Below are 22,669 nucleotides of genomic sequence, written 5' to 3'. Positions count from 1 at the left end.
CTGCTGCTGTTACCTGCATGTTTGTCTTCCTCCCGGAAGAAAGAAGGGATTTCATCTGCACGAAGTGCATGCTGGTCGACATTTTGGAAGAAAAAATTACAGGACCGGAGGCCCAAGTGTTGACGTTACGCTCGATCAGAGAGGATGAAGACTTCCTCGATAGAAGGCAGCATTTAATCCTTCTAGCACGGCTGGTGGAGGAGCCAGAGAGGGCAGTATGTGACCAGGAAGAGAACTGGCATGTAACTTCTAGACAGGGGAAAAGGCCAGCATGGGAATCCCCCAATGCTATAGAGGTAAGTAATCGCTTTCAGGCTCTCTCCACAGGCTCTGCAGTAGTGAATGTTTTGGAAGGGACCTCACAAGGAAGAAACCGGAAGGGAACACCATCTACTGGAAGGCATGGGATGCGTTGTCCTAGGGATGGGGACTGCACAGCCACCACCCCCAAAAGAAAACGACGGGTAGTGGTGGTTGGGGACTCTCTCCTAAGAAGGACTGAGCCATCAATCTGCCGTCCGGACCTGGAATCCCGAGAGGTGTGCTGCTTACCGGGAGCTTGCATTCAGGATGTGACTGAGAGGCTTACCAAACTGATCAAACCTTTGGATCATTACCCCTTCCTGCTTCTCCGTTGGGAACTAACGATACGGCCAAGAATGACCTTGAGCGGGTTACTGCGGATTATGTAGCTCTGGGAAGAAGGATCCAAGAACTCGGAGCGCAAGTGGTATTCTCGTCCATCCTCCCTGTTGAAGGGAAAGGACTGGGCAGGAATCGTCAAATTGAGGAAGTAAATGTGTGGTTGCGCAAATGGTGTCGGAAAGAGGGCTTTGGTTTCTTCAACCATGGGACTCTGTTCCGGGCACAAGGATTGTTAGGAAGAGATGGGATACACCTAACGAAGAGAGGAAGGAGCATCTTCGCAGGCAGGCTTGCAAACCTAGTGAGGAGGGCTTTAAACTAGGTTTGTCGGAGGATGGTGACCAAAACCCTGAGGAGAGTGGGAAAGTCAGATACTGGTAAGAAATGCAGAGAGGAACGAGCAAGAAAGGAGGACCCCTGATTCAAATGGAGAAGATAGGGCGATCAACTGGTTATCTGAGGTGTTTGTACACTAATGTGAGAAGCCTGGGCAACAAACAGGAAGAACTGGAGGCCCTAGCCCAGCCCAAGATATTATTTAATTGGGATAACAGAGACTTGGTGGGATGACTCGCATGACTGGAGTGCTGTCATGGAAGGGTATAGACTGTTCAGGAAGAACAGGCAGGGGAGAAAAGGAGGAGGAGTTGCACTGTATGTAAGAGAGCACTATGATTGCTCTGAACTCCAGTATAAAGAGGGAGAAGAACCTGTTGAGAGTCTATGGTTTAAGTTTAAAGGAGCAAACAACAACAGTGATGTTGTGGTTGCTGTCTGCTACAGGCCACCGAATCAGGTGGATGAGGTAGACGAGGCTTTCTTCGGACAACTGAGAGAAGCTTCCAGGCCCTGGTTCTCGTGGGGGACTTTAATCACCCTGACATCTGTTGGGAAACCAATACGGCAGTACACAGGCAATCCAGGAAGTTTTTGGAGAATGTTGGGGATAACTTCTTGACACAAGTGGTGAAGGATCCGACCAGGGGCCGTGCGCAGCTTGATCTTCTGCTCACAAACAGGGAGGAACTAATAGGGGAAGTGGAGGTGGGTGACAACCTGGGAAGCAGTGATCATGAGATGGTAGATTTCAGGATCCTGTCCAAAGGAAGAAAAGAGAGTAGTAAAATACACACCTTCGACTTCAAAAAAGCAGATTTTGACTCTCTCAGAGACCTGATGGGCAGAATCCCCTCGGATGCTAACATGAAGGGGAAAGGAGTCCAGGACAGCTGGTAGTATTTTAAAGAAGCCTTATTGAAGGCACAGAAATAAACCATCCCGATGCGTAGCAAGAGAGGCAAACATGGTAGGAGACCGGATTGGCTTAAAGGGGAAATCCTTGGTGAACTTAAGCACAAAAAGGAAGCTTACAAAAATTGGAAACTTGGACAAATGACCAGGGAGGGGTTTAAATGTACAGCTCGAGAATGCCGGGGGGTTATCAGGAATGCAAAAGTGCAAATGGAATTGTGACTGGCTAAGGATGTGAAGGATAACAAGAAAGGTTTCTACAGGCATGTTAACAAGAAGAAGATGATCAGAGAGGGTGTGCGGCCCCTACTGGATGAAGGAGGTAACCTAGTGACAGATGATATAGGGAAAGCTGAAGTACTCAATGCTTTCTTTGCCTCTGTATTCACGGACAAGGTCGGCTCCCGGACTAATGCGCTAAGTGACGCAAGATGGGATGAAGATGGACAGCCCTTGGTGGGTAAAGAACAGGTTAGGAACTATTTAGAAAAGCTAAACATACACAAATCCATGGGTCCAGACTTAATGCATCCAAGGGTACTGAGGGAGTTGGCAAATGTCATTGAGGAGACTTTGGCCATTATCTTTGTTATTTTGGAATGTTATAATGTCCATTATTCTGAAATAACACTGCCGTGTAGACATAGCCCTTATGAGCATAGAGTTGGGAAACAGATGGAGGAGTCTGGGTGGCTGATTAAAAAATAAGTATAAAAATGTGTCTAATAGTCCTTCCCACACTGTCCCTAGAGATTCCACTATGAATGTGCTTCCGAGGTGAAGACAAAAGCATAGAACTGATCTACTTTCTAGCCACTGTTAGCGTACTAGGGACCATAAGGATATGGGGATACAAAGCCACCCTGAACAAACCTATTAGGATGCAGAAGGGTTGACACTGGATATTTCTGTATTTCAGATCCTAATCTGTATTCAGTTAAGAGAAAGTTCTAAACTTGGGACTTCTTCAAAGAGTGTCTAAATCTTTGCATCTGGGCCTTAGAACAAAAGGATGATGCTCTAGATCCCATAGGGTATGTCTACACTACCACCCTAGTTCGAACTAGGGTGGTTAATGAAGGCAACGGGAGTTGCAAATGAAGCCCGGGATTTGAATTTCCCGGGCTTCATTTGCATATTGCCGGGCGCCGCCATTTTTACTCCACGAGGAGTAACGGTAGTTCGGAATAGGAAGCCTAATCCGAACTACCTAGTTCGTGCCGCGTGTAGCTGCGGGCACGGAGTCCGAACTAGCGGACATTTAAAAATGGCGGCACCCGGCAATATGCAAATGAAGCCCGGGAAATTCAAATCCCGGGCTTCATTTGCAACTCCGGTTGCCTACATTAACCACCCTAGTTCGAACTAGGGTGGAAGTGTAGACATACCCATATATACTAGCCACCTTCCCTCAAGGTCTTCAACAGCTTCCAAATGTTACAGGATTCTGCCTGATTGACAGATTTCTGTCCAGCAGGGCTGAGCTTCTCTAGGATTTCTCGCCATTCGGGTTACTCTCAGAGAGATGGAAATTAAAGGTCTTTGCTAATTCTTTGGAAAGTTGCTGTTTAAAAAAAAGAGAGAGAGTAAAGGGCAGAAAAGTAAACATATTGGGATACAAATGGAAAATGCATGGAGGAAAAGAGAAGGCTTGTTGTTGTTGGCTCCTTCCCAAAGTGAGATACACCAGTTTGTAATTTTTAAAAGGATTTCATCTGGACAATCCTAGGCAGCTGCCAACTGTAAGCGTCTGCAGAAAGCAAGGTCTCTATGAGGAGCTGAGTGTACTACATCCAGCAGAATAATTAGCTGAGGTGGCACTGTGAAACTCAGTTCCAAAGTAATGGGTAATCACTGCTTTGGAAAAGGGCAGACTTTTTCTATCATTAAATACCCTTCTTCCGCATGGCTAATCTACTACAGAGTTTAAAAAGTCACAGAGCAGTCATGGCCCCATTTCCATTTCCTCTGCAGCTTTTGCTTCACTCTTTCATCTCTAAAGACTGAATTCTTCCTCTTTTGGTGTTTAGATTACACATGGCCTTCGATCCTGACATCTGTAGCCATGCTAATTGGTGCTGTGTTCTGGGCAACTGTTATAGGTGTGTCTAAACTACATCCCTTTTCTCGAAAAAGGGATGTAAATTAGACACTTCAAAATTGCAAATGAAGCAGGGATTTAAATTTCCCATGCCTCATTTGCATAATGGCAGCCACGTTTTTTTTCAAAATGGGGCTTTTTGAAAGAAAAATGGCTGTTTAGACTGGGATCGATCAAAAATAAAACCCTTTTTCGAAAGATCCTGTACTCCTGAAAAAATAAAGAGTACAGGATCTTTCGAAAAAGGGTTTTATTTTTGATCAATCCCTGTCTAAACAGCCATTTTTCTTTCGAAAAGCCCCATTTCGAAAAAACCCATGGTTGCCATTATGCAAATGAGGCGTGGGAAATTTAAATCCCTGCTTCATTTGCAATTTCGAAATGTCTGATTTACATCCCTTTTTCAAGAAAAGACAGATGGGTGAGGCTTACAGCCATAAGATAAAGACAGATGGGTGAGGCTTACAGCCATAAGATAAAGACAGATGGGTGAGGCTAAGTGACCTTAAACAAAAGAACTTCATGGAACTCCTATGTGCTCCAGAATGTGATACTGGTAATTCAGCAAGTGATGTTGCTCTCCCTGTATTACTACAGAACAAACTCCCCACGATGTCATCACTGAGCTGATGAAGGTGTCATCTTTCAGGTAAGATGTAAAACAGAGATCTTGACTGCTTGTGATTGTGGACATTAAAACTTTCCATGGTAAAACAGCAGCGATATTGCAAAGCTCTGATTCACAGAGTCCAAGGTAGAAAGGGGCTGCTGTGATCATCTGATTCTAGTCTGACCTCCTGTATAACACAGCCCAGAGGCACTTCCCTGAATTAATTCCTGTTTGAACACAAGTAGAGACCCCCCCCAAACTGTGGTACTTGTACCCCTGGGGCACATAAGTCTGTCAGAAGTGTCATTATGTTCCAAGGTGGTCTATCTCCTCCAGAGGCAGCAAAGCCCACCGAACTACTATGTCAAGACACAGCTCCTTCAAAGAAACAGGCAGCCAACCAACTAGGGAAAGCCAGGTCCCTCATATAACATCCTGGCAAAATTCGAATTTGGGTTATTACACCCTTCCCCCATATTTCCCAGTGAACTATGGGATTTGCTTTCACTTCCCACATTTAGCCCAGATGTGGCTGAATTTCACTGGAGGATGAAATGACCCCTGTAGATAACTTAATTTTGGAAAGTGTCTGGGGCAGACAAAGTGCTATGTAAATATGTTGCCTCTAGTAGGGTACCTTCCAACTGCAGGTGTTCAGTTTAGGAACAGCAACATTTTGGGCACATTTTCTCTACATCCTCTTAATGCCTCTGCTTATTCTTGTAGTCTTATGCAGTAGCTCCTTTTGGGTACCATTACTATTCCTGACTCCCTGGACATTGATTACTGGTACTGCAACCTGTGCCACCTAATTAATGTGTGCCAGCCTAGTCCACTTGGGATGTTAGGAGCATCTTTGTCAGTGCTTAGCCTCCAAAGGAGCTCCCAATCCAGGCAGCAGAATCATTGTCTGAGAATTGTGAGACTTTAAAGCACAACTAGCAGTTGTCTGGTGTCAATTTGCTAAGCACAGTGATTGCAGACTAACACGTCTCTTGAGGCTGGATGGGTCAGGAGAAAGAGGGATTGCCAAACATATCTATTGAGGCTGAAAATGTTGGAGAACATTAAACAATGAGGTGGACACCTTGGATAAGCTTAAAATTTGCAGTATGTAAGGATAACCTCTCGTGACAGGACAAGAAGCAACAGGCTTAAATTGAAGGAAGGGAGATTTAAGTTGGACATTAGGAAAAACTTCCTGTCAGGGTGGTTAAACACTGGAATAAAATTGCGTTGGGAGGTTGTGGAATCTCTATTATTGGAGATTAAGAGCAGGTAAGACAGACGCCCATCAGGGATGGTCTAGATGGTGCTTTTCCTGCTGTGGAGACTGGATTTGATGACCTCTTGAAGTTCCTTCCAGTTTTATGATTCTGTGATAAGCCAGCAATAATTACTATAGAATACAAACTCTAATATCTTCCCACATCCTATTTTCCTCAGTATTTCACTGCTTAGAAACAAAGGTTCTTTTTGCTTTTGGTACATAGTGCTGTTTTGCACCACAACACTGAAGACTCCTGTATCTGATGTATCTGGAACCCTGGGCCAATCTCTCAAAGGACAATGTGTATCTAACTGTAAAAACAGTGGGACAATGGAACAGGTTACCTAGGGAAGCTGGGGAAGTTCCTTCACTGGATGTTTTCAGAAAGAGTCTGGATAACATCTGGGTTGTATGGTTTAGACAACAAATCCTGCACCTTGGCAGGAGGTTAGAGTAGCTGACCCTTGTAGCCTAGTTTCTATCCTACAAATGTGCTTGGTGAAAAGTTCTGGCTCTGGTACTTTCAGCTAGATGATGACAGGTACAGAAGCGAGAGGCCATTCATCTTGGTACAACCAGAGAATATTATGGGAAGTAAGAGGTAGGACAAAAAGAGTATGGGAGTGACTATGAAAATAAAGGTGGAGAAGCTACTCAAAGCTAATGATGGAGATAAGGGAGTATCAGAGAAATGGTGAGATGCCTCAGTGCCAGAGAGACATCTCAAGGCTAGAAGAGAGCAGAGAGAGAAAAGCAGGAATTTTTAATGGCACCAATAACAATCATGCCTGGGGTGGCATCTCAGGGTGATGAGTGTATCTGAATTCAACAACTGGATGGTCCCTTATATTTTCTCATTACTTCCGCAGCAGAGTCAGTCACAGTGTAAATGGAGTCCAACTCACGTCTCTCAGACACTCATGTCAATGTGGAGAATATCTAGACACAGCAAGACAGAATGGCTTAGCTATAGGTGCTTTCCATATGGGATTCTGGCTTATATGATGGGTTCAATGTTCTGGCAAGATGTACTCATGAGATCTCTTTTCAGAATCTCAGAATTCCCTGCAAGGAAGGAAACTCTTGCCTACGGATGCCCATCTCTGATCATGATCATGTGCAATAACACTAGTGCTGAGCATTGCCAATAACTCAAATCCAGCACCAGGTGCTTCCTCTGATAAGAACACGTGCAGTGGAGTAGAAAAAAATAAAAATCCAGGCATCTTTTTTCACAGAAGAGTCCCATTTACAACTACTTCTAATTACTACTCTTTCATTGTGCTGCTGTTGCTACTGACAGACATGCAGTTGGCTCAGGCAACAATGCAAGTACAGCCAAAGTGTACTTTGCAAGTGGGCTCATCCTCAGAGCACTGAGCTGTAAGCTATGCTGAGAGGAAGCCACTAAAAACATGAGTCACTTTTCCAGCCTGAACTGGGTAGGATTGAACTGACTCAGCAAAAGCTTTTAAAGAGGGCAGGAATGGAATAAGGGTTCTGACTCATTCCAGGTGCAGTCTGGGCTTTTGTCAAGTGGTGTAGGTGGATAATCAAGTCTCACCCGTGGGTGGCAAAGGGAGATCATTTGAGCTTCACTGACGAAATGTAATAGGCTGAAATAAACAGAAATAGCACGAAGATTTTCCAAGAGCAGACAGTTTTAGGGGCAAATGTGCAGGGTGCTAGTTTGACTTGATAACAAAACCTACTGATCCAATTTTTCATCTTGGGGATCAGGAGAATTTCAGTGGAACTAGGAAATATGCCTTCAGTATTCATGCATTTGGGTCCTTCTAGACTGGAGAGACAAGAGTGTTGGTACCTGGAAATGTGTCCTGGAGGATTGCATGCCCTGATGCGGACTTGCAGTGTTTGGGTGCATCCACACAGTCAAAAAAAAAAAAAAAAAGGGGGGGGGGGAGAAGGGGACCCTAATGCTGTGGCACAGACTTGGGCTCGCCTTGAGGGACTAGATATAGCCGTGACTCAGGCTGAGCCTGAATGTCCACACAGCTATTTTTAGCCCTGCAGCATGAGACTGACTGGGCTCTGAGACACACTGGCATGCTTTGCTGAGCTGACATACCCTAAGTGGCACCTCTGCCTTCTGCTGGTTGGGATGCCAGACTTGTCCAAGTGGTTGTCAGTTTCTAATGCTCCTCTTCTAACCCAGGGGTTTTCAAATCTCACTGCACTGTGACCCCTTTCGGACAACAAAAATTACTAGACAAACTCGGGAGAGGGGCAAAACGTGAGCCTGCCTGAGCCGCAGGTCAAAGACCAAGGTTTCAGCCCCAGGAAGGGAGGCTGTAATCTGGGCCCTGCTGCCCAGGGCTCGGGCTTCAGCATCAGTGAGCATTAGGCCCCAGCAAGTTTAATGACAGTGCTGATGAGCCCAGAGCCCCCGGTCCTTTAAAACACTGCCAGAGCGCTGCGTGGCACCATCCAGGCAGCACTGAGGGGATGGCGCCCTGCACTCTCAGCAGCATAGAGGACTGGCTGTCCCGGCCCCACTCCTTCCACTCAAAGCCTCACTCCTTCTGGGAGCGCAGAACCAGCTCCCACCTATCTTGCCCAAGGACCTGGCGAGGTGGTTGGCTCCCCTGAAAAGCCCCATTAAAGCAGGGTTGAGACCCAGATTGGGGTCGCAACCCACAGTTTAAGAACCACTGCTTCTAGCACGTGAGTGGGAGAAAGAGTGAGGATATGGTGTAACTAGTGCTGCTATTATTAATGATGGTTAAACTGAGAGTCTCCTTCAGTTTAAGCAGCAGTAGCCTGGGTTTTTGGTACTTGATGTTGCTGTTTGTTTCCCAGGCCACATGTTTGCAGCTAGTGGGTGACTAGACCGTCTGGATATCTATGGTGCTTGTTTGCATGATCTATGCATTTGCACTGGATTACAGATGCTAGTGTTTATTTGAATGGGTCTATGGGAGTAGTGCCCTGGTGCTTCGGTTGGAATGGGTGCTGCTATCCAACAGTGGGCAGTACTGGCATATGCAGAACAGGAGATGGCTAAACGGCATGAAATCTGCCCTTACCTTTTCACCTTTTGACCCTGGTGGTCCAATTGGCCCTGGTGGTCCTGCATGTCCCTGTGGGAGAATAGAAAACATAGGAGGGGAATGGAAAAATGGAGTCACTTCTGTGACAGGATCCTGTATGGCTGACTATACAGACACCAAGAAATTGCACGTGCAGGCTTCAGAGAAATATAGCAGCATCAGCAATGACATCATGTATGCCTGGATGATTGAGGAAACTAGATCTGAAGAATTCTCCATAGTTCAGATTGAGAATAAGAACGAACTAAGCTATCCCTCATCCAGCCAACTGGAAATACAAAAATACTTAAACTGGTTTTTCATCCTGGGCTAATTGTTAAGTTAGATTTGGAAATGGGTGAAGCAGAGGAATTATTAGCATAAAAAGCAGTTTTACCTCATAACCCATTAAGCCAGGTTCTCCTTCAGCACCCATCCTTCCCGGAGCACCCTAAGGAAGCAATCACACAGAGAAATGACATTAGAACAGCCTGCTGTCACTGTCTTCAGAAAGCATATGCTGCATTGGGCTGCAGAAAGTGGACTTTCAAGACAGACAAATCTTAGGTTTGGGAGATTTAAACTGAACAGCTCCCATCTATTCTTTGGGCAAACCAAGCAGCTTTATGGCAGTAACACCTTGAAGTATTCTCTGCATTCTGCCATCAACTGATAGGAGGGTAGCAACTCCAATCTAAGGGCTTGTTTCCACTATGCTGGGGATCGATGCTGCTGTGATTGACCCACCAGCCGTTGATTTATCGTGTCTGCTCAGAGGCGATCGAGTGCTCTCTTGTCAACGCTGGTGCTCCACCAGGACAAGAAGAGTAGCCAGTGTCAACAGGAGAGCCGCCCCTGCTGACCTTACTGCATGCAAGTACATCGACCTCAACTATACTATATGTGTAGCTGAAATCATGTAGATTAGATCGACGGTGGGGGTTAGGCAAGGCCTAAATCTGCCAAGAGCTTATCAATGAAGTCCCCTGTTCATTACAGAAATACTGACATCCCAGTAATCAGTAATTTTCTAGCTGAGAACTGGCTCATCATTTTGAACTCCTATAACTCCTCAAAACACAGTCATGGTCTTTCCTCCAATGCCACTATATCTTGGAAATTAAACTGTTGACTGAATCAGGTGCACTACTCTCCAAACCATTTGGGCATATTGAGGAATATCTGAAGACAATGCAGTGTGGATAATATCTTGCTAACTTCTAGATATATACATAATAATACTAGCAAAGGGTGACACATGCACATTATGCTGATGCTCTGCTCTACACCAGCCTCCTCTGGCCTCTATTGCTAGCTTCAAATCCAAGGTCGTTTTTTGCTGAATATTCCTTCAGTGAAGTTTTCAGTGAGACAGTCCTGAGGAAGGATTGGAGCTTGAAACATACAAAGGTCACTTTTTCCCCCCCTCAGGCCTGGTGGCACGATAACACCTGACGTGCAATTGACTAGGGAATTGCAATAGCTGATGTTTTAGGAATATGAACAAAAGGTTAAAAAGAATTTCCAAATCCTGATCTTCTGATTAAAGCAGGATTCAAACCTTTTCCTGCTGAGCTGCAGAACTGTGAACTCTTACTACCTTTCATGTAAATTTCTCCTTCTGGGGTTTATATTTTATACTCTTCTAATTTCTAAGTTTCATTTAATCATCTGTCACTCTGGCTACGGCTACACTGTAGCCTTCTTCTGGAACAGCTTATGCAAACGAAGCGTGCATCATTTGCATAATTAATTAGCAGCTTTTTTTGCACAAGAGGCTTTTGTGCAAAAAGGAGCTGTGCATAAACCCCCTCTTGTGCAAGAGCCATTCTTCCTGAAAAAATGAGGATGTGTAGCTGTAGCCTCTGTGGGTAGAATATAAAATTCCTGGTCGCAAGAGGTGTTTCATGAATTCCACATGCTAGAAACCATTGCAAAAATCAAATGGTCATTAAACATTGCCCCTTTATAGCTGGAAATTCACATGCTGCCCTGAACTGATTTGGGCTGTGAAAGCAGATAATCTATATAATGTAGGCAAAGGATGGCTTCCTGAATTTGAGGCTTTTTCTGGTGATCTATCAGAATGAGAGTGTTGTTTTAGAGGGAAGCAAGACATCCTCTTGTTTGAGGAAGGTCATTTGGGCTCCTCCAGTATCCTGCTTCAGAGAGCTGGTGTTGGGTTTCCCCACAGAAGGTGTGGAAGTTCCTCCTGGAGTCCATCAACATCAATCCTATATGAGTCTGAGGAGCTGCTTGAGTGCATCATGAGGAGAGTTTTGCCCACAAGATCCAATCACACAACCTGTCCTGGTCCCCACCTACCAGAAACTAGTTAGAAACTAAAAAGTTTCATTAGACTTTCTAAATATGATGAAAACCCTTTCCTCACCGGCAGACTGAAAAGCAATCCAACAGATTGCTTCTAGGGTTGCCAACTCTTGACAACCTATCCTGGGAGATTTTTTTTCCCCAACATGACAATGTTATTTGCTTAAAACATCCTATTAAATTCTCCAGGATTGCTTTAAATAATCACCAGGAAATTAATTCCACTTCTGGGAGACTCCAGGCCAATCCTAGAGGGTTAGCAACCCTATCTTCTTCCTTGAGAAATAATCCATGACGACTCTACCAAAACAGTCTGTAGGTAGGATCTATTGGAAAGGTCATAACTTTTAATGGTGGCCTTAAAAAAGGCAGCAGAATTTCTTGTTGCTCAGTCAGTCTGTGCTACTTTTCCAAAACATCTCAGCAAGTCCAGGTTTTCCCCATATTTTCACTATGTTCTACAGATTAACTCAGAGGACACAGATGCTGCGGAACCCCTTGCTTGAAGCAGCTTCTATTATATACAGGCCTTACAGTTTGATTCAAGGGCTCTCAGCACTCTACAGTAAGAACTAGCCCTCCTCCAGTCAGATAAGTGATACTGATGCAACTACTGTAAGAACCTGCAGGGAAACATAGGGATGCTGACACCTCCACATCATCTCAGGAGACTTAGGCTTGCTCCTGGGGGAGGACCCTGCAAGGCTGGGCCAGGAGGTCATACAGCAGCTCCTCAGAGCCCACAGATTGGTACTTAAGCCAGGAAGCCATGGCAGGGAATTGCCTGAGCAACAATTCAGACTGCCCACTTGTACTGTGTGTGAAAGATCCCAGATTCCAACTTCTGACCGCGCCTGCCTCTTGTTGTCTGATTCTTGGTTCTCCATCAAACCTATATTGGACTCTGACTTCCTGGTAACTGGACTCCACCTCTCTACAGATGCCTAACTCCTGGTTCACCCTCTGGTCTCTCTCATACTCTGACCCTCTAGTATCCTACTCAGTCTGACTTCTGCTCTAACCACTAGGTATGTCTGCCCATGACTCAGTTTGATAGTTAACCTGCTGACTGGATACATAGAGGAAATATTTGTTACCTATTGCTACTGTTCGGACACCCATGTCTTACAACCCTGAGTCAACTGAACTTCCTTCTCTTTTTACCAGACTGCTGCTGTTCTGTCTCCCAGCTCCACCCCAACAGCCCCACAAAACTCTTTATCATGTTCTCTCTGTGCTCATTGCAAATGTTTGAGATAGTGGATTAAAAGTGGGTGTACAGGTGAGGCAGATGTCCAAGACAGAGTTCCATGTAAATAAAATAGTTTGACTTGGAAGCTGCTCTCACCATGAGTATGCAGTCTCAAAAGGAATGCTCTGAGCAAATATACAGGCAGTCCCCGAGTTACGCGGATCCAACTTATGTCGGATCTGTACTTACGAACGGGGCTTCTTGCCCTGGAGGATGCGGGCGGCGGGACCACCCAGACGCGCCGAGGTCCTGCCGCCCGCATCCTCCAGGGCGAGAAAAGCTGCTCCGCGTCTCCCTGGTCTGCTGGGGGGAGGGAGGAGGGCCAGCAGACCAGGGAGACGCGGAGCAAAGCTGCGGAGGACCTGGGCGGGACCGCGGCGCATCTGGGCACTCCCGCCGCCCAGGTCGTCCGCAGCTTTGCTTCGCGTCTCCCTGGTCTGCTGGTGGGGGGGAGGGGGCGGGCAGCTAGTGCGCCCCCCTCCCCCCGCCTTCCCCCAGCAGGCCAGGCTTTTCTTGCAGACGCCTGTGGTAGAGCAGCTGGGGCGCTGCCGGTTGGTCCCGCAGCGCCGTTTCTTGGCGCTACAGGACCAACCCGGCAGCACCCCAGCTGCTCTGTCCCAGGCGTCCTGATTCAGCTGCTGTTGAAGCTGCTGATCAGTTGATTCCAGGAAGCCCGAGGCAGAGAAACTCTGCCTTGGGCTTCCTGTAGTCAGCCGCTGGTCAGTTTCAGCAGCGGCTGAATCTGGACGCCAGCTCCGACTTAAGTACAAATTCGACTTAAGTACAAACCTACAGTCCCTATCTTGTATGTAACCCGGGGACTGCCTGTAGCTTCTCAGCTCATTCCCTTTTCCAGAAATTTATTCCCAGTAGTTAGACTTGAGAAGAGAGAGTCAATTCAAAACTACAATGCATCATTAACTAGCTGCATCTGCTATCAACACAATGAAAACTTGAGAGATTCCTTCTCAATCTGTAAAATAGCAAGTTATTAAAATAATCAGTTAAAATTAGAACCGGTTGAAAAATATGTATGGGGGAATTTTTTAGGTTTTTAAAAATCTATAACCAAAACTATTTTCCAGATGTTATTACATTAAAATGGAACATTCTACAGCTTTTCCTTTTACCCTTAGCTTTCTCTTTTTTCTCTCTCCTTTTTGCCCCTACAATAATTTGCCAATGGAAGAAGGTCAGGAGGAAAAATGGGAGAAAGAGGAAACCCCTCAGAAAACCCTAACCTTCTCCCAAATATTTTTCTGGTTTTTCATGGAAAATATTTTTTTTGTTTTTGCCTAGAACAGCCTACACAAACTTTTCTTGTAAAAATATTTCATTTAGGAAAAAAAAAATCAATTTTCTGTTTTCAAAGTTTTGCTAGAAAATTTCAACCAGCTCTAATAAAAACTGTCAAAAAGATAAGTGAAATAAAGTAAATTTGAATCCCTCTCTCTACTTCACCCCTCTCTGTGCAGCTGTTCTGTCTTCCCAAGTCACACAGTTGCCTCCATCCCTCCATGCTCACCCTATCACTTGTTACTTTGGGTTGCATTCAATCAATTGCAGGTCTATTCTCACCATAGGTCCCAGGGTACCTCTGGATCCTTTCAGGCCTTGAGTCCCTTTTGGCCCTATCTTGCCTGGAGGGCCCGTCTCACCCAGCTGCCCCTGGTAGCCCTTGCTGCCCTGTAGAAGAGGAGTATACAGATTAACACAAAATGAAATGGCTCCTATACATTAACGAATCAAAGAGAGAAGAATGAAAGAGAGGAAACAATGGCAATGGGCTCTTACCTTCTGGCCGATTTTGCCCTTTTCTCCCTGTTTGCCTGGTTTCCCTTCTGGTCCCTAGGAGAGTGCAGAAACCCAGAGCCATGAGACAAAAGCAAAAGTTCTACCTAGCAACCCTCATGAGTGCCCCGACCATGATAACAAGAGCACATCGCTGGTGGTGCTGCCAACTATTTACCCCACCAGTTGTGTTCCCATGGGAATAGGATGGATGTTTAAACAATAATCCAATTCAGTGTGAGGCGTGACAAGCACACTCCCTTTGTCAGTGCTATGGCTGTACAGGCGCGAGGTTAAGATTGTTCCTGAGCACCTTTGATATGAAACTGAGGCTTACCTACCCCTTGAAGATGGAGAGATGTGTGTCAGGAAGGCTGCCTAGCTCAGGGGGAGCCATGAGAAAATGCAGAGCTTTTAACTGTCAGATCACACGTCATATATGCCGACTAGAACTCTGAAGACTGACAGCCATCATCTGATGACTGTCAGCACATGTGAAGTGTTTGGCGGGTCTCCGTGGAGTTCTGTGTGCAAAGCTGCCTATAGCACCAAATAAGGCATCTTTGTTGGCAGTCTCAGAAGAGACAGCAAGGGCTGACTAAACACTGACACTGCGGTGTTCTCATCTTCTCATCCTTAGCGGTGCTCCCTGTCTGCTCACTGGTAGAGAAAGTTGCCTTGCTGTTTGTTATTTACTTTCTTCTTTGCATAGAGAGAGAACTTTCCTTCTGTCAATCAAGCACCTTTCACCAGGCTCAAATACATTTTAAATGGATTTTGATAGCTCTGTAAATGCTGCTTAGGCTAATGGCTCTAGAAAGTGGCTGTGTGTTGGAGCCACTGCCTAGTTAATTAGCATTTCTGCTAGATTGAAAGTGTATTGACAATTACTGGTTTTATTTTCTACTTACCTGTTAGGTGTCTCTAGTCATTACACTCACATTTTATCTATTTGTATTATTATTACAATTCACATGAAAAACACAGACCTATGTATACAGGAATTGTACACAGACCTATGTATACAGGAATAGACTCAAGTACAGATGGACAGCCAGACACACAGATAAAGGGCTGCTATGTTCATCTATTCTCAGTCTCACACACAAGACCTGCAACCTATCCATGGACACAAAACACAGATAAACCAGGCTGTAGGAAGTTAGACACTGAAGCATGAAAGTAGACAAATATAGCAGACTTCTAGGTCCCTACACAGGGCCCAGGAGAGATCTGAAAGGGCAGAAAATGCGTGAAAGACAAGTAATGAAACATCAGCGTAGCAGTTTCACAGGGACATCTCTTAGCTCCTTTTTATCAGCTGGAAAACAGGAGCCCAGGAAGTAGTGTTTTATTAGGAGTGCTGGAGCCTGTGGGCCAGGTGATAAGACCAGATTTCAGAGGAATTAACAGCAGCTGAACAATCACTAAAAAAGAGTTTGTACATTTGGGCAATTGGAACTCCAAGTTTTCATCAGTATATGTGGACGCTCCATCTTCCCGTATTAGTCTAATGGTTATATTTGCCTGGCTCGCTCTCCTGCATTTCACCACAAATGATGCTATGGAATCAGACTGGTTTAATAGGATGTCTGTTGGCTGATCAAAAATATCAACACATGAGCCCAGTCATGTACAGTGTTTCCCAGCTTTGATCTGACAAGTGCTTTCAAGGTCTTTGCTTCATCAGCAGGTCAGACCTGTTGCATCCATGCAAGTGTTGAGTGAGCCCTTCAGTTCCCTGCATACAGTGACTCTTCTGCATGAGCCATACATTTCAAAAGAGCATCCTGAGACTAGTGATGATTAATCCTCCATAAAGTTACTGTCTGTGCTCCAAAGTACTTGATTCCTGCTACCTATTGTCTCCAGCCCATGGAGCTCCCCTCTTTGTCGCAGAGTTTTGGGGATTTTTTTTTTTGCCAGAACCTCTCCAAGCCTAAGCGCAGAACAATGAGCTAGAACCACAGTTGTCCTGACAGCTGATTGGATTACTGCTGCCAAGTATCAGAGCTGAATGCAACAGCCCAACACTGAAGTATATATCTAATTTGTATTTTTAATGAGAACCAACCCAAAGGAGTCCTTTCACAGTGCCCCGGAGTTTGGAGGCAACGAACTCTAATAGTGAGAGCTTCATACTGGGAATTGGGCCTTTTGAGTATCCATTCCCGGTTCAGTTACCACCTTGATATGTGACATCAGGCCACATGTTTTCACTTCTCTGTGTCTCGTGCCTAGTCTCTAATTAATTACAATTGATACCTGCAGAAATATGTTGGTCAGTGTTGGGGGGCTCCCCCCTGGTTTGGGGTTGCCACCCCCATCCGGGGCATAGTTTGGCCCACCTGGGCCTAGCCCCCAAAGTACAATGCCCCTCTCTTAGGGGAAATACGGCCCACTGGCCTAGTCCCAAAGTACAATGCCCCTCTCTTAGGGGAAATATGGCCTCCTGGCCTAGTCCTCCGGATGCCGGCTCTGCAGCCTAGTCCTCTGGCTGAACTTCCCACTCGCCGGGGTTCAGGGCAGCAGGGGTAGGGGGGCCCGGGCCCTCCCTCTCCACCAGGCCCCGACCCAGGGCCCTATGAGCGGCGGGTGGTTCCCACCACTGGCTCGGCAGGGGCTCCTCCCCGCAACGCACCGAGCCCTCGGGGGCTGTTCCAGCTCCCTGCCCTGGGTCGCTTCCTACCCCCGGCCCGGCGCGGTCCCACCTGTCGGCGTTGGGCAGGTGGCTGTAGCGCACTTCCCCAGTCAGTGTCGGGGTCGGCAGCGTCCGGCTCGGTGCCTGGGTCCCGGGGTGTCGGCCGGCGGCTCCTTCGTTGGGGTCGGGCCCGGCTTGGGCCTGGCAGCGGCGCGTTCAGCCGTCCCGTCGACTCCCTCCTCGGCAGTTGGGTGCTCCCTCCACCTCTGGCCGCAGTCTGCCCCTTCTGAGCAGGCCAGCAGCCTTTTATACCTATGCTCCCCTTGGAGCATGCCCAGTAGGGCTGTGTGGGTGGGGCCCTCTCCCTGGGCTTGAGTGCGGGGCGGGGCTGCCCCATCACAGTCAGGAATGGGAAAAACTCACACCCCCTGACAACGTAGCTATGCTGACAAAACTTCCAGTATAGACACACTTATGCTGCTATAACAACACTTCTGTTGGCTTAGCTAATGTTGTTCAAGGAGGTAGTGTGCTGACAGCAGCAAAACTCCTTCTGTTGGTGTACTCCATATCCTTCCACATAGCCTCAGCATCATGAAACAGAGATAAGACCTTCAGAATATTGTGAGGTTGAAATGAATCAGAGTTTTGGATCCTTTCATGACAGACTATGTATAAAGGGCAAAGTGTTATCGCCTCCACAAAATTTTGTCAAATGTAGAAAAGCTAAATAAAATATTAACAAATGACTGTAGGATTTCTAATCAGTCAATATTTTCCAGTTAATCCTAACCACTCTGATTGCACCCTGATATTTCTTTGGCTATAGACTTCTCTTGCTAACAGCCGGCAGCTCATTGCAAGTTAAGCTAATTCTATTTTCAAGTCCTCCCTTTCTCTTGTCCAAGGGAGCCAATTGTGTTCCTCACATGATCACAAACTCCTTCCACTGCCATCAGGAGGCTGCTGTTCTCCTGCATTGCTCTGACAGTTCCTCTGAGGATGTCATTGTGGGAAGTCATGATAGTGCATCCTGGAAGCACTTGCTTCATGCTGCCTGTAATCTGTTCTTAACCATGGTTAGGGAAAGAGTGTTATTTGGAGCAATAGAAGTGAAAGTATTTTGTAGGTATATACTGATCTGACTATCCTTTCCATGAGCGCTCATAGCTACGGGCTTTCTTCCTGCAGGGGAAGTCTCTTAGGCTACATCTACACTGTAGCCTTCTTGTGGAAAAGCTTATGCACATGAAGCTTGGCGTGGAATATCACAACACTTCATTTGCATAATTAATGAGCAGCCATTTTTGCACAAGAGGCTTTTGCACAAAAAAGAGAAGTGTAGATGGCTCCTTTTTGTGCAAAAAGCCCCCCTTGCGCAAGAACTGTTCTTCCTTTGCATAAGCTTTTCCACAAGAAGGCTACAGTGTAGATGTAGCCTTATTCTAGCAATATCTGAACTATTATAAATAAATCCAAATTCCAGTTACATCTTCAAGAGGGGTGCTGATTGAAGCACTTCTCTGTCCTGCTTCATACCGTCTATCTTATTCTGTGCTCACACTTTTAGTCCTCTCAGAACTGTGGCACTTAGGAAGGCAGGTATCTGCAGAGTTCCTAAGGTCTGCAAGAATTAGGGTTTCTCTGTAGCTGTGTACACCCAGGCTACGTCTACATTGCAGAATTCTTGCACAGTAACTGTTTTGCGCAAAAGGTCTTCCACAAGAGCGCGTCCACGCTGCCATGTGCTTTTGCGCAAGAGCGTCCATGGCAGTGTGGACGCTCTCTTGAGCAAGAAAGCTCTGATGGCCATTTTAGCCATAGGGCTTTCTTGCGCAAGAAATTCATGTTGCGTCTTTACACTGCCTTCTTGTGGAAGAGCTCTGGCACACGAGGGCTTATTCCTCGTGGGGAAAGGAATAACTCTTCCGGAAGAAGCCCTGTTTTCTGATGCTGTACTGTAAATTTACTTGCACAAGAACACACGTGCAGTGGAGACGCTCTGCAAGTTTTTGTGCAAGAACAGCTGTTCTTGCGCAAAAAGCCTGAAGTGTAGAGGTAGCCCCAGAGTTTAGCTAAAGGGTAAAATGCACCGGGGGAGAAAAGGTAATGTACTCATCTAAGTTCCGACCCAGGAGATGCTGTTTTACAGATCAAAACAAGTTCCCCCTCCACAGGAGATGCTGTTTTACAGATGTTTAAAATGTAACCACACATGCTTTCTGCCTGCTTGGGCTTGGCTTCTACTCCTATGGGGTCCAAATGCACCATGCATGGGCTCTGCTGGGCTCTTTGAGCTTGGCCTTTTCTCTTTTATGCTTGACTCTTATATTCCACTGGCCTTCTTGTTCTTGGGTTCTGCTTGACTCTTTCTTAATTGGGAGAAGAAAAAAAGTGGCAGCATCTCTCAAGCCCCCTCATAGGCAGTTCCAAAATAAGACAGCTGTCACTCACAGGAGACTGTGAAGATCTCCATACATTACTCTCTCATTCTTTCTCCCATGAGCTTTGAAATTGTCCACAAGGTTGACACGTAAAAAATATCACTGAGCATCTGAGTTAGCACCTGCTGTCACACCTCTCAGTTACTGTTTTAGGCTTTGTGTACACTGGCACATTCTGTTGCCTAAATGCCTTTTGGTGGCAAAACAGCAAGAGTGTTTACACTGCAATGTGACTTTTGTCAGGAAAAACACATCCAGTTTTGGTGACAAAAAACTTTCAGCCCTGTGAGAAACTTTTGTCTTTTCTGCTCCTTTTATTGTCAACAAAGCCCATGTGGACTGTGCTGTTTATTTTGTTGAGAGAATTGGCTTTTGCCGGTATTCCACAATGCCTGCCCCCTGATGACTCTGCTCAGTGTTTTGTGATCTCTGCTGCCCTGCAGGGCATGCTCTTCTCCCCTTTCAAAGCTCTGGGCGGTATCTGACAGCTGAGTGAGCTGCTCCGTTTGAGGAACAAACAAAGAACAAATCATTGGACTGCTCCTGTTCTGCCCTGCACTAGAAACACAGAGTCAGGCAGACTGCTGCTGCAGGGGGAGGGGTGGAGACTACTTACTGCTTTGAAATTCCTTAGCACAGAGAGCTCACAGAGCTATGAGGGAATCCCAGTAAGTGTAGGGATCAGCTCTGCCTTTCCACAACATTGCACAGTGGGCTGCTTACCCATGGTGCTTTGCTCTGTGGACCGGAAGCTAACAATGTGGTTATGAAATGTCAACAATTGGAGGCAGAAAGAATGGTTTGACTATTTTTCACTTTTGGCAACTTTTGCATGTCAACAGCATTTTCATCACCAAACCTTCCCAGTGTAGACATAGTCTTAGGTTATGTGGATGTCACTTGGTAGTTTTTACATCTAGTTCCCTTGTTCGAGGCTCTTAATTTTTCTTTTACAATGAAAGTTCAGAATCTGGAGTACAAGACTGTAACAAGAAAGAGCAAATGGAAAATCCTACTACCATGTATTGAGCCCTGATGCAATTCTGTAGAGCTCAGCAAAACCAAAGCTCTCCTTAAGTTCTGCTATAGCCAAAGATGCCAGAATCCCACCTCTAGTCTCCAACATGGTAGATTTAAGTGTCTCTTATCAGCTCCTGTGTTTTTAACTACTGATCTCTTAAGCAAACACAACAGTGATGGGCACCATAGAGAAGTCCATTAACAAAAATAATTCACTCTAAGGTCTTTTTATTGGCTTCAAATCAGCTGAATCTGAGGGTTAAGACACTGCATACTTGGTGATTTTTATTCTTTGAGGAAGTTTGTAAACTTTTTGATGTGTACTTTGGGTCATCATCTTGTTGAAAAAACAAATATTATTTCCAATCATTCTTCCACAAGTGGGATTATTTCTTAATAACAATATCCCTTTATAGACTGCACTGTTTATCATATACTGATAACAAAAAACAAACTGTGTGCTAGTGCCTCTACAGCTATGTGTAGACTACAGGGTTTTTTCGAAAAAAGTGGCCTTTTTTCGAAAAAACTTCACCTGCGTCTAGACTGCAGCCGCATTCTTTTGAAATAAAATCGAAAGAACACAGTGGTTCTTTCGACAGCAGTAAACTTCATTTTATGAGGAAGAATGCCTTTTTTCGAAAGAGTTCTTTCAAAAAAAGGCATTCCTGATTGCAAACAGGGTTTTTTCAAGAGAGAGCATCCAGATTGCCTGGGTTACTTTTTCAAAAAAGTTGTGGCTGTCTAGACAGACAATCTCTTTTGAAAGAAGCTTTTTCAAAAGATTCTTTTGGAAAAGCTTCTTTTGAAAGAAGTGTATAGTTTAGACATACACTAAGAGATGATGGTGTTTGTGATGAGACATTGGGAAGAGAGCATTTTTTAAACTAAAACCATGCAGTGTTAGGTTCAGAAAAATATTAGTTTAGGAAAAGCAGAAATTACAATCTGTTGCTTTGTTCAATTGAAAATTTCATTACAAACTTGAGAAAGAGCCCATTTTTCAGGATTTCTCCCCTAAAGATATGGAACATTTTTCAAAGAGGGGGAAGGGCAAGCTTTCTAGCAAATGTGGGTGTTTTCAGCTACTGAGGACTTTGGCAATGAAGAGTCACATTTCTTACATGGAAAGCGAATAAAACAAAACCAGAGAGGTGTGAGAAAGAAAGAAAGAAGTAGGGAGGCCAGGGGAACTTGGGATGGATTCATCCCAAGAAACAAAAAAGAAAGAAAGAAACAAAAGGTGCAACAAGAGTTAAAAAAGAAAAGTATGAAAAGGAGGAACCATAGTATGACCCATCCAATACTGTTAAGGTGCTTGGCCAGCCAGTTTGCATAAAGGAAAACGGAGAAAAAAAAAACCCTGTATGATTTCCTACTGCTCTGCAATGTCTCCATATGAGAAGCTCCACTAAATAAACTTTGATTGAGAGAAGACTTCCCCCACTATTCAGGAAATGAGGAGATCATTGGGGTTGGGAACTCGAAGACATAAATGTTTCAGATTTACAAGAAACACATTTTGTAATCTCTTTTTTTAGCAGTGGTTTGCAGGAGGAACAGCTCATGACTGGATCTAGGGGAAAAAACCAAGAAACAACTGTCCAGGGAACTGAATTTGTGATTATTGGGAAGTAGCAAGAGATTCTTTGACCATGGTGAAGAGCACTGGTAGAGCCAGAAAGATGAGATAAAATGAAAAATATGATCAGGAGATCCCGCAGAAAGAGGTAAGGTCAGACTGTGACACAGTAACTGAAAGCTGCTACAAGTTGGACCACCCTAGTCCGGCATCCTCAGGACCTGAGTGGACCCAAACCAGGGAGTTTGCTGAACAGGGTAGGTCAAGGCTTCCCTCCCAGCTTCTCAGCCCTTCAGGGAATCATTCCTGGCCACTGGGATACACTCCCAGCCCTGGCCATTGGGATATACTCCCTGCTGCACTGGCCCCACTGCTGCCAGCCTTGGCCAGGGCTGCATTCCCCATCTTTCCGGCTGGGCTGCCATTGGCCATGACCAGGGCTACGCTCCCCACCGTGCCAGCCCGGGCTGCTGCCAACCCCAGCTGGGGCTGTGCTCCCTGCCACGCCAGCCCAGGTTGTGTTCCTGGCCACTGGCCTGGCAGGGGCTCCCAGCCACCAGACCTGCCACTACTGGCCAAGCATCACTCATGACCCTGGATGCCCCCTCTCCAAGCTGGGCTCTCTGGTCCAGCAATATCCATAGTCCAGCAGGACTACAGATGTTGCTGGACCAGAGTGTG

At 45.7% G+C, this 22,669-nt stretch overlaps 1 protein-coding gene across 3 annotated transcripts in view; it reads right to left on the bottom strand.

The window, feature by feature from the left end:
* COL27A1 (collagen type XXVII alpha 1 chain) overlaps positions 1-22,669 on the bottom strand; it is a 305,308-nt gene that overhangs the window by 35,382 nt on the left and 247,257 nt on the right. For all 3 annotated transcript variants that reach the window (XM_014580186.3, XM_014580187.3, XM_014580190.3), the window contains 4 exons: positions 14,305-14,358; positions 14,089-14,196; positions 9,325-9,378; positions 8,925-8,978 (listed from right to left, as the gene is read on the bottom strand). In XM_014580186.3, the coding sequence (XP_014435672.2) occupies positions 8,925-8,978; positions 9,325-9,378; positions 14,089-14,196; positions 14,305-14,358 (270 nt within the window). The remainder of the gene's footprint in view (positions 1-8,924; positions 8,979-9,324; positions 9,379-14,088; positions 14,197-14,304; positions 14,359-22,669) is intronic.

Source organism: Pelodiscus sinensis, chromosome 22 (genome assembly GCF_049634645.1).
Source record: "Pelodiscus sinensis isolate JC-2024 chromosome 22, ASM4963464v1, whole genome shotgun sequence".
In the NCBI taxonomy this organism is placed as follows: domain Eukaryota; kingdom Metazoa; phylum Chordata; order Testudines; family Trionychidae; genus Pelodiscus; species Pelodiscus sinensis.
This window is presented reverse-complemented; position numbering and strand designations above follow the sequence as displayed.